Raw genomic sequence first — 12,927 nt, 5'->3', positions numbered from 1 at the left:
ACTTCAGACATCTGGAAATATTTGCTCTGCAGGCAACTTTCTAATGTGGTTGCTATATGAGTGCATTAGACTAAATTAAGGAGTTTTTTTCCCCCTTGGAGCTGATCATTATGGGATACTGTTTTGGGGCAGTGGGATGGTAATATTAAGTGATATTTAGTGTATCATTAGGTTCAGCCAAACATCTCTACAATTTACACTTCAGATATAATTACATTTCTGAAATTTGTAAGTCTTTACACTGCTTCTCGTATTCTTAACAATTTTAGGCTTTTATTTGCAGACATACAAAAAATCAGTTCAATTCATTTCAGTTATACTTCATTCCTAAAAGTACATGGTAAATTCACAAATACAATTTACATTTATAAAATAGAATCAGCTAGCTCTAAATGCTAAATAAAATAATTCCAAACACCCAGGTTTTAAATTGACTTTTTTATGTGCCCTTGAGTCATTATTGACCCCTGGCAACTGCCTGGGAAAGTTCCTGGGTGGCAAGATTTCCGAAGGGTGTTGCCTCCTTCCTAGGAAGGAGAGAAACTAACTGGGCCAAGGTCACCCAGCTGGCTGTGTGCTGAATGCAAGATTAGAACCCGTGTTCTCACAGTTTCTAGCCCAGTGCTTTTAACCACTACACCAAATTGGCTCTCAGACATCTTAATTATTAAATTGATTTGAAAACTGATAAAATACAATTGTCCTTTTGGTATATACTTATCGTAGATAATTTTAGCATTTTGCATTCTGTTGATGTGAACAAGCTAGTCAACTTTTGTTACTTGAGATTTATAATCTTATTCTTTTTTTGTTTGCTTGTCTGCATGCTTGCAAATGAAGTTTTCACTTTAAGTAACACTTTTAGTAAGTCACTGTTTTCCTTTCCTCTAATTAACACTTTGTAACTATTTTGCAAAACAAACCTCAGTATAACTTTTTCTATTATGTGTGGTATATGTATATTATTTGATAGTATCATGATTTAATAAATCATGCAAAATAGTGTCTTCCTTGTTTTATTTGCTTATCTACAGTGCTTTCTAACTGGGTTTGAGATTACAATGTTCAGTTACATTTTGCTTCTTTTTTAGTTAATGTAATAAACGGTTTGATATTCATAATCACTATTTTACCACCTGCAGTGCTTTGTTCCGCTTATTCAGTTGAGCCTGGGAACACCTAAGTTTGAAAAGAAAAAGGAACAAAAAGGTTAGAAGATTCACATTTATACATTTCACAGATAGAGTAGGATCAGAATATTCTCTTAACTTCCTAGTAAATCCTTACAATTGGAATTGAATGCTAGTGGTCTTTCTGAAACTCCTTGATATTTCAGAGATGTTTTAGATCAAAATAGATGTTTTAACCTGTCCAGAGTCCTGAAGATAATGATAACAACAACAACAACAACAATAATGGTGGTGGTGGTGGTGATGATGAGAAAGTTGGAAGGGATCTTGGAGGTCATCTCGTCCAACCCCTGCTCAGGCAGGAAACCCTATACCATTTCAGACAAATGGCTGTCCAGTCTCTTCTTAAAAACTTCCAGTGTTGGAACATTCACAGCTTCTGGAGGTTGTTCCACTGATTAATTGTTCTAACTGTCAGGAAGTTTCTACTTAGTTTTAGGTTGCTTCTCTCTTTGGTTAGTTTCCATCCGTTGCTTCTTATTCTGCCTTCAGGTGCTTTGGAGAATAGCTTGACCTCGTCTTCTTTGGGGCAAACCCTGAAATATTGGAACACTGCTATCCTGTTCCCCCTCGTCCTTCTCTTCATTAAACTAGACATACCCAATTCCAGCAACCATTCTTTATATGTTTTAGCCTCCAGGTCCCTAATCATCTTTGTTGCTCTTCTCTGTATTCTTTCTAGAGTCTCAACATCTTTTCTACATCGTGGTGACCAAAACTGGATGCAATATTCCAAGTGTGGCCTTACCAAGGCATTGTAAATCGATAATAACACTTCACGTGATCTTGATTCTATCCCTGTGTTAATGCAGCCTAGCACTGTGTTGGCTTTTTTGGCAGCTGCAGCACACGGCTCATATTTAAGTGATTGTCTACTAGGACTCTAAGATCCCTCTCACAGTTACTACTATTGATCAAGGTACCACTTATACTATACCTGTGCATTTGGTTTTTCTTGCCTAAATGTTGAACCTTACTTTTTTCACCACTGAATTTCATTTTGTTAGATAGCACCCAGTATTCAAGTCTGTCAAGATCCTTCTGTAACTTAAGCCTATCTTCTGGAGTGTTGGTTGTTCCTGCCAGCTTGGTGTCATCTGCAAATTTGATGAGTTTCCCATCTATCCCCTCATCCAAATCATTGATGAAGATGTTGAAGAGCACTGGGCCCAGAACAGAGCCCTGGGGCACCCCACTACACACTTCTCTCCATGTAGATTCAGTTCCATTGATCCAGCTATGAATCCATCTGGTGGTGATACTGTCTAACCCACATTTTTCTATCTTATCAAGTAGTAGTGTCATGGTTCCAATAGATGAAACTTATTAAAGAACTTCAAGGCAAGAATTCTTCCTTAAAGGACATTTTATTCAGGAAACAAAGTATCGGCACTACATAGTTGAACCCAAAACTAGATTCCCTTTCCCCAGATACAAAGTAACAAATTACATGTCCCACCCCCACAAAGCAGTCATAAATCACATTCTCCAATTAGCCAGGAGCGCGGGCTCTCTCCCCAGCTCCTCAGCCCTCCAAAACGTTATTGGTTTGTGTCCTTGAGTTCCCACAGAGTCCCCCTTCAATACCTAATTTCTAAACAGAAGAAAAAGCATGTTAAAAGCAAAGTAAAAATGGCTGCAGTTTCCATCAGTTGTCAAAGCAGGAACATCCAATGTTACAGCATTGACAAGTAGGTTGTGGTCTATTTTATCAAATGCCTTACTGAAGTCCAAGTAAATTATATCCACAGCGTTCCTCTGTTATACTAATTTTGTCACTTTATCAAAGAATGCAATAAGATTTGTCTGGCATGATTTGTTTTTGACAAACCCATGTTGGCTTTTGGTAATGACTTTGTTTGCCTCTAGATGTTTGCTGATTCGTTGTTTGATTATCTTTTCCAGGTATTGAGATCAGGCTGATAGGTCTGTAGTTTCCTGGATCCATTTTTTCCCCTTTTTTGAAGATGGGAACAACATCAGCTCTTTCCCAGTCCTCTGGTAGTTCCCCAGTGGTCCAGGATCTTTGAAAAATATAGTTCAGTGGTTCTGAGATCACATCTGCCAGTTCTTTGAGAACCTTGGGGTGTAATCGATCTGGTCCTGTTGATTTGAACTCATCTAGGGTGGACAGGTGCTCACTTACCATTTTCTTGCCTATCTTAACTTGTGTTTCTAGTCTGTTTTTTATGGTACTGTTTTTGATAGGTTTCGCTTTTTTTCCCTTTGTGTAAATACAGATGCAAAAAACGAGTTGAGTAGTTCTGCTTTCTCCCTGTTGCTTGTCACCTTCTTGTCACTTTCTCCCACTAATGGACCAATCATTTCCTTAACTTTTTTTTTGTTTTTTACATGTTGAAAGAAGCTTTTTTGTTTTTTTTTACTTTTGTTGCAAGCCTTAGTTCATTTTGAGCCTTAGCAGGCTCAGGCTATTTGTTGATATTCTGCCTTAGTTTTGTGCCCCTCTCCACTTTTTACACTTGTCCTTTTTGTCTTTCAATTTATCAGAGTTCTTTATGCAGCCATGCTGGTTTCTTTTGAGAGCTGTTATTTTTCTTCTTCATTGGTATTGTGCTAGACTGGGCTTTTATAATGTCACTTTTCAGATAATCACCTAACTAAAGATAATCATCTTTGGATAGCAAAGAAATTCCCATAGATTGATCATAAATAAAGCTGAGCAAAGCAGATTTTACAGAAGGTATTCATTAACCACTCATAACTATCAGTGCAGTTAATTAAGAAGTTATTAGCTCAGCCCTGAGTATAGCTCAGACAGCTATACTCAGGGTTGCAGAGCTCCTGGAAAGCTCATGGTAAAGTCTTGCTAAATTGGATGTGATGTTGAAATAGATAATTAGTTCTCAGTTCCTTATGTGCATGAAACTTTGAAACAGAGATTGGTATATGGAGCCATCATTCATATAATGCATCTAATATAAAGCACAGAACTATCCTTTGTCATAAATTGATTTTATTTGTTTTTAGAAAGTCTATCTAAGATCGCTCTGGGCCAGAAAGCCCACAAGGGACAAATAGAACAAAAAGGCAAAATCAGCCACACAGGAGCATCTGGTAGCCAAAGGTAACTGAATTCGGCCTCCCAGACCCAGGTGGAAACTCTTATCCTACAGATCAGCCACCTCCTCTAATGCTTGGCCTTCCAGCTCCTCATCTGGTTCCTATCTGTGGTGCCTTGACTTGAGGAGATGAAAGGACTGCTGGGAGGAAAAAAAAATTGCAGGGCTCCATAAGCAACAATGGTCTCGTTGATCCGAACAAATTTAACCTAGCCCGTGCAGCAGAAGTAGCCTTTCTGCACCGCAAGGATACCAGAAAGAGGACGAGAGAGGGCGAAGGGTCTTAACCTCGGGCGCGAGGGCTCTTTTCGTCCTAGCTGGAGGGGACGGAGAGCCGGAGGTTATTGGAGACAACAAGGGAGCCTTTCGTTTCCTTTCCTTCTCCTTTTGCTTAGCCAGCCAGTTGCGGCAGGAGGAGCTGGAAGGCGTCCCGTTCCCTTTCTAACCCCGGGGGCACCCTGAGCTGAAATTTCTCTGTGTGTGTGTGTGCGTGTGTGCGCGCGCGCGCGCGTATGTACAATTTCATATCCAGGGGTGTACATGAATGTGCAGAAACAGGACAGACTGGTTTCACACGCTCCTTCGCTTTGGGGAGCGAGAGGCTCTTTCTTCATCCGCCTCAACCACAACAGCCTCCTGCACAGCAGCGAGGGCGGGAAGGAGGAGACAGTCCTCCTCCTCCTCCCCCCGCCGCTTCCCCGGAGAAGCAGCGGGCACCGAGGGCAAGCCTAAAAGAGGCCGCCAGCGGGATCCAGAGGGAGGGAGGAATCGCCGCCGCTAGCCACGCAAAGCTGCGGGTAAGAAGAAGGAGATGGGTCCGGCAAAGCGACTTGGCGTGGCTGGAGAGGGGAAGCCCCTGGGGAGGGGAGGGGAGGGGGGAGGCGAGGGGCGCGCGTGAAAGGGTCCAAGGCTTGACGGGGGCAGCGGTTTTTTTTTTCCTGGCCTCCCCCTCCGCTTCTCCAAGGCTGCATCTGCTTTCTCCTCAGGCGAAGGTGCTGCTGCTGGTGGTAGTGGTGGTGTTGGGGGGGGGGAGACGGAGGGACAGGACATAAAGCGCGCGCCTCTCTTAAGGTGCCGGGGCGGGGAACAACGGGGGAGGGGCTGAGGGTAACCCAAAGAAGATGCTGAATGACCGATCCTAAGGAAGAGGGCAGGATCCAGTCGAGGACTCCGGTTCCCCTTTTGGAGCGAAAAGGGGAGACGGCGAAGAGGGGCGCCCGGTGTCTTTGGCGTCTTCACCGTGAGAGGCGTAGCCGCCTCTTTTTCTCTCACCAGCGCCGCCGTCATCACCAGTTCCCCCCCTCCCCCACGCCCAATAGTCTTCGGTGATTTGGAGGTGTGTGTGTGTGTGTGTGTGTGCGCGCGTGTATGTGTGAAAGTGGCAGCCTCTGGCCGTTTGAGGAAGGGAAACGAAGCCTGGCGCTCTTCTTGCCCTCTTTTGGCGCTCTCCTCCTTCTGTTTCTCTCCCCGCCTTCGCTAGAAACCCGCGCGCCCTGCCAGGCTCTCTATGAAGGAGAAGCGCCCGACCCTCCTCCGGAGGGTTATAAATAAACGGGTCGCTTTAGTGTTCATTAATCGCTCGCTCTCAAACAGCCCTCTTAGTTCACCCTCCTTTTCCCGTGCTTAGGAGCATCCTCAGTCTCCCGGTTCAAGGTGTGTGTGTGTGTGTGTGTGTGTGTAATGGAGAGTTGCCGTTCGGCCAGTAGCTTCCCCGCGGCTTTCTAGGACTGGCTGGCAGCGCCTTCAAAACGTGGGTGCGATTTCTCCAGACGTGTTTGTGCGTCTGTGATCATTAATCTGCACGTGTTTTGGACAATCGTACACAGACATACACACTCGATTAATTTTTTTGTATTTTATACGGATGACGTGGTTAGCAAAGGGGATTTAGGCAAACCGAAACATTCAGTTGGAGTTTTGCTACTGACTTTCAGATACTATCAGGGTAGAGTAGACTGTCTTGTCTGTCTCTAGTGTGATGCAGAAACAAAAATAAAAAGCACGACTAATAGGTTGTGTATAAAGACACAAATGCTGTACGCTAAGGTAAATTTCTGAAGCTGGGAAGAAAAAAAATGTATGGCTTGTAGTGTTTGAAAATGAGCTGGTTTAGCTTATTGGCTGCCAGTATAGTTGCCTTTGTCTAAGAGAACCATTCTAAGTGTAATAAATAAATCAGTAACGATTTTGTCCTAGCCAATTTGGGGAGGTGTTTATCTGTAATATTTTGCTGCAGTGCCTCAGCCTTTGAAGATACATGATTCCCATTTTCCTTGCTTGCCAAGGAAATGACTCAGTGACTCAGTCATTAAAAATGTACAACTTAATCTAAAAATGGCATCTTAAATAAAGCCCCTAAGGTAGAGGGCAGGAATTTAAAAGGAGAAAACATAAAGTTGTTATAGTAGCTTACTCCACTGATTTTAATTGAAATTAAGAGGTGAAGTAGCTGATGCAGATTTCTGCAAAGAATGGATTTGGTCTTGAAAGCCTGTTGCCAATATTTGTGATTCACTTCCTTGGAATACTTCTTTTGGTATTTATTTCTTTTAGTAGGAATCTTGTAAAAGTGTAATAATAGCTCTTAAACTTCATGGAAAGTAGCACATGATACAGCAAAGACAACTTGCTTTTTTCCAGAATGCTTAACTTTGGTTTTGTTTGCATTATTCAGTGGACAGAAGATAAGGCAGGAATATAATTAACTCATAAACCATCTAATTTATTGTGTCAGTGACATTTGTGCACTGCTTCATTGGGGTACAAAATCAGTTGGAAAGGCAATTTTAATTGGTACTTATTTTAAGGAGAGTAATTAAAGAATCAAAAGAACCAACATGTGATTTTAGAAATCTTTGTTAAGAAGAGAAGTTTATCAACCCACTCAGGACTCCACTGACCTGTTTTTTCTTTAAAATTAATATTATCAACATGTATTTTGAATTTCTTATGATATAATAACAATTTTCTACATGAAACTTAATTGTTCTATAGATCTATAAGGAAAGGATCTATGTTGTATTAAGATTCTTTCCCACAGCCTCCAAGTGATAAACGTGCCCTTTAAAAGTAATCATTCACACAAACCATGTAAAATATTTCATAGAGATTATTTATTTATGTAACTTTTCCAAGGATGAATTAACACCAAAGACAAATGCAGTGGAATAAATCTAACAAACCTGCTAATTGATGCATCCCAAAGTACTGCTGTTCTATTGAAAAAAATTATATGAAATTGCTTTTAATATAACTGGAAAATTATGTCAGAAATAACATTTATATATTTAAAATATCAGTTATCTCTGTCATGTTATCAGCAGCCTGATAGCAAAGCATGGTACTTGGAACAGAATAGTTTGGAATCTTGAATATTTTATTATTGTCAAAATATTTACGGGTTCTTAATTATTGTATCATATGGAAGTTTTCCTAGAACTATGGGTATACAATTCAAATTCCTAGATACTCAAATAAACATGAATCTTCAAATTTTGTATCCTTTCAAGTTTGAAAGGAGGCATACAGGTAGTTTTCATTTAGCAACTGACTCATTTAGCGAATGTTGCTGATAGGATGATTTTAAAAAGTAACTTTGTGACCAGTGGTTGGTTTTATGATCATGGCAAGTCTGTAAAGCAAAGGAAAGCTGAAGTAAAATAGTAAAATCATGATGTTTCAGTTAGGGGACACCTGTCAGGCACAAGCAACCAGAACCTCTCATGAAGAATCTCAAAGTAGAATCTTTGGAAAAATAAACCTTTGGTCCCAGTGACTGACTCAGATTAGACCCTGTGACATAATCCTGGGATATGTACATTTACTGTACCTTCATTTGCAGTCAGATAAGACTCCAGGGATTCTGGGGAAAGTCAGGGCTGTGCTGCACTCTGCAGTGTAAGGACTTCTCCTCTTAATACCTTTCTCCTGACTAGTTGGAGATTCCACCACATCACTTCACTCAATGACTGAATTGCTGGCCCCAGTTGTTAAGTGAGGATTAGTACCTGTACTCTTCTCATTTCTTTCACCAAGAGTCATTTTTCAGGGGGAAATCGATGTACTGTGGTCACATAAGAACTGAGAAGTGAATGCAACGTTTAGATATGCTTTGTAGCATCAATGATTCTGTCCTGATGTAAAAACACTTCAGACTTATTCATTATAGGTACTGCAGTTATATCTTTTTCTGATGGCATATTCTAAAAAGTCTGTGTAAAACTGATGCCAGTTAATTGACACTTAATTGACCCCAACATTTTAAAAAGAAATCAAACTATTTGAAAAAGCTGTTTGTAGAGATTTCAGAAGAATAGTAAGGAAACCTGAAGCTATACATGGGGAAAAAGAAATGCAAAGGTGTTTTTTTTAAAAAAACTAATAATTTATAACTTGGAATTTTGTTTTTGGAACCCTTAAAAAAGAACTTAAAATCTTTTCTGAATAAGATGACCACACTGATATTTTATTTTGGCCCTATGAATACATAAATTATTTCCCCATTTATCACTGCCCTAAGCAAAAATAAAAAAGAACTTTTAAAACATTGTTTTAGACTTTGAAGAACATTGAAATGTACTCTAATTTCAATATTTTTGGAAAGAAACAGAGGTATAAGAATTTGTAAAAAGGTTTTTTGTCATCAATACTTTTTAATAATTTTTATGAATCTCATAAAACATTAACATACTGAAAATTTATTATGCACTCAGAAAATATTAATATTCTTGAGTTATTTTTAAGTCTGTAGAAATCTCTCTCATCTCTCTGCATATTTCTCTGCATGTATACAGACAGGAAAAGAAAATCTGTAGCCCTCCAGGTGTTGCTAAACTACAATTTCTGCATTCTTAGCCTGATCAATGGCAAAAGATGCTAGCACCTATAGGTCAGTAAGATTTGAAGACTGTTATATTTCCAATTGTCCATTAAACCATTTCCAGTCCAGCAAACTTGTGAATATTTCTGTGAAAAAAAATGGTCAAAAATTGTCAAGGCTACTGAATTTGTTTAAAAGATGAGTATAGTGTCACTAGAATGTGATTCAATACATGAATGTTGAAACTTGATTTAACCCTTGTGCTGTTTTAGGAAAATAATACATATCATGCTATTGTTATCTTAATTTCCAGTGCAATACTTAACAGAAATAAGCTGAGTAATAATTATGTTGCCAGTCAGCACTTACATGAGAAAACTACGAAACAGTGTAACATCATATATATTAAACTTTCCTTTGTTTTATCTCATTTTTTATTTTACCATTCTCTTCAGCCCATACTAGAAGGTTCTTCCTTTAAACTTGAGATATATTACCTGTGGCCACATGCGGCTTTCCAGATCCATTCCCCCCAAAATTGCTGATGAATTGGAATTGCGTGCATAGGGACATGGACTTCACAGGTTATATAGTTTAGCCTATGAAACAGTTCATAGTTGTATAAAATGGTAATCCTTTAGATTTGAAGAAGACATGCTGTTTTGCAGTTCATCTATGGACATACTGATGGCTCTGCTGTCCCAGTCTGGAGGCACAGAATCTGGTGCTGAACAGACTGAAAGGTCATTGTTGTAGTAACTGTGGGTGTTATTCTGTTATTCTGCTCATGGTTTTCTACCAGTTTTTGATGGTGCCTGTCTTCAAAGCTGGTGGAGATTTCATAACAAAGGACTCACCAATTGGTTCTGTCAATAGTTGCAGCTTCTAGTTCCTTGGCTAGAATTTCTTTCATAGTGTCTTGCAATGCTTGTGCTGCTGACCTCAAGACCTTTTCCCAGAGTTCGGTACATTACAGAGCAACTGGCAAACTATAGAGTTGTCATCCATTCTGATGATGTGCCCTACCCATCTCATCTGGGCTCTGATAATCAGGAGCCCAATGCAGATGTACTCTTTGTGATCCAAGACCTCCAGATTGGAGACCCGATCTTGCCAATCAATGCTGAGGATGGAGTGCACATATGAAATTTCTCCAGTTCTTTTATGTGCCTTTGGTACAGAGTTGAGGACTCATATCCATATAGGAAAGAAGGGATAATACAGCTCTGCAGACTTTCACCTTTGTGGAGATATGGATGTTCTGTTGAATGAGTACTCTAGCATAAAGCTGCCCCAGTGCCTAGCAGATCTTGCTGATTTTGGAATCAATTTCTTTGTCCAAAGATCTATCACTCAAGATGAAGTTTCCCAGGTATTTGAAGCTTTTTGCATTTATTAGCTGGATATCATTAACATTGATTTTTGGTTCTACGGATTTGATGTTTGACATCAGTCTTGTTCAGGCTGATAATCAAACTGAAGAGCATAGTAGAATCTGAGAATTAGTTCAGCTGTCAACTACAGATTGCTGACTTTGTGCACCAGGAATGTACAGCAAATGACTGTATGATGGCACTTTGTCTGTGTGTTCAAGTGACAAAAGTCAAAGAGGGAACTGTCCATTAGGTAGGCTCCTTCAGACCCTACATAGCACGTAACAATATGCAAGCAAAGAACAGATTGAAGACTGGGACCAGCACACAATCCTGTGTTAACCCACTGGAAATGGCAAATGCAGCTGATGTATCACCATTGTAAAGAACCTGTCCTATCATTCTGTCATGGAGTAGCTGAATCAATTTTATGAATTTCCTCAGACATTTATCTTAGGATGATCCAAAGAGCCTCCCTGTTTACATTTTTTTAAAAAAATATTTATTTATTTATTTATTTATTTAATATTTATTGGACATAGTTGTACAGTTTAAGTAACTGACACCTGAAAACATCTTTCTTGGTTTATCATGACTAGCAGGTGGCAGATTATTGGCTAGATCCAGAAACTAATTAATGTTTCATATCAGTGGGTTAGGACGCTGAGCTTGTCGATCAGAAGGTTGGCAGTTTGGCGGGTCAAATCCCGAGTGCCGCGTAACAGAGTGAGCGCCTGTTACTCGTCCCAGCTTCTGCCAACCTAGCAGTTCGAAAGCACGTAAAAATGCAAATAGAAAAATAGGGACCACTACGGTGGGAAGGTAACAGCGTTCCGTGCGCCTTTGGCGTCTAGTCATGCCGGCCACATGACCACGGAGACGTCCTCGGACAAACGCTGGCTCTTCGGCTTTGAAACGGAGATGAGCACCGGCCCCTAGAGTTGGAAACGACTAGCACGCATGTGCGGGGGAACCTTTACCTTTACCTTTTATCTAATCTCAAGGGGAAGCAATTTTGGCCATCTGAAATATCTATTAGAGTATTTTACAGGATTTTAACAATTTTCTTCTAATACTGAATGTAAACTATACTTTTTGCACCCTTCCCACTTTATGTATTAGCTATTATTTATCTGGTACCATACAGATATACCGGATTGTACTTTTCATAATTATATATGAAACAAACTTTTCCAAATCTCCAGTTAGTATGATCAATGGATACATGAATACATTGCCAGACACTTGGATAAAGCAGCATGCTGGCCTAGTGGTGAAGATGCTTGCTTCCCACTCTGAAGGTTGAGAGTTCAATCCTAGGTAACAGCAGATGTTTCTCTCCTAGGGCACAAAGAAAAAATATCTGCTGTGAATTTCATGTAGCATCAGGAAGGGCATCTGGCCAGTAGCAATAGTAACAGCACTTAGACTTATATTCCTCTTCACAGTGCTTTACAGCCCTCTACGAGCAGTTTACAAAGTCAGCATATTGCCCCCAACAATCTGGGTCCTCATTTTACTGACCTCGGAAAGATGGAAGGCTGAGTCAACCTTCAGCCAGTGAGACTCAAACTGCCAAACTCCAGACAGCTGGCAGTCACCAAACTAGCCTGCAGTACTGCATTCTAACCACTACACCACCACAGCTCAGTAAATGCTCAGCTCCATCCAGTTGCCCCAACTCTTGGGGTTACAGCGTTATAAAAAGGGAGTATTGCCAGACATTTGGATGGGGAATTGCTTTTCTGCTTCTACATTCATTCATTCATTCATTCATTCATTCATTCATTCATTCAATATGTTTGACTAGCCATTTGCATCTGAATGACTAACATTCATTTATAAATAATAATAAAACCACCAGCAGAAATTAAAATACTTTATACCTCAATTATCTACATCAATAATCTTGCTACAGATGGGCTCACCTAATTTCCTGTCAGTTCTTCCAGATAAACTAGATTAAAAAAAATGCAACTAGATGAGCTAAACCTATTTTACTGTAAGACTACATTACAGTGTGAAGGTACAAACTTCCTATTGCCACTTTTAACTATCTGATTTATTAGGGTGAGTCCTTCCTAAGCTTCTTCCTCTGACCATCAAGCCCTTGTTGACTTCCCCCGTCCTCTTGTCTGATTCTTGATCAGCAGATTGTTGACAGGCAACATCGCTTTCCATTGTCCCCCAACTCCATGCATTTCATTACATTTCCTTGCCTGAGGTAAAAAAGCATCACCCTGGGTTCATCTCTTAGTTCCGCAAAGATATGTATCAATACTGTTTGCCTTTACATATTTTCCAAGCCAGACTTACAATGGAAGGAAGGAAGGAAGGAAGGAAGGAAGGAAGGAAGGAAGGAAGGAAGGAAGGAAGGAAGATTGTGAATTCAATAAAAATCCTATACTTACTGAATTGGATAGTAGGTTTGCATAAAATACTGCAAGTCTACCAATTATTTAAAT

General features: G+C 40.0%; 1 protein-coding gene across 1 annotated transcript in view; it reads left to right on the top strand.

Moving 5' to 3' along the window:
* Positions 1-4,782: 4,782 nt before the first annotated feature.
* Positions 4,783-12,927, top strand: part of SERTAD4 (SERTA domain containing 4) — a gene marked incomplete at its 5' end in the record, with an annotated part of 35,412 nt that continues 27,267 nt past the window's right edge. The window contains one exon of the mRNA XM_081323623.1: positions 4,783-5,067. Within this exon, the coding sequence (XP_081179749.1) occupies positions 4,783-5,067 (285 nt within the window). The remainder of the gene's footprint in view (positions 5,068-12,927) is intronic.

This window comes from Vipera berus (genome assembly GCF_964194415.1).
Source record: "Vipera berus genome assembly, chromosome: 1".
Taxonomy (NCBI): Eukaryota; Metazoa; Chordata; class Lepidosauria; order Squamata; family Viperidae; genus Vipera; species Vipera berus.
The sequence above is the reverse complement of the archived record's forward strand: the minus strand, read 5'-3'. Positions and strand labels throughout refer to the sequence as shown.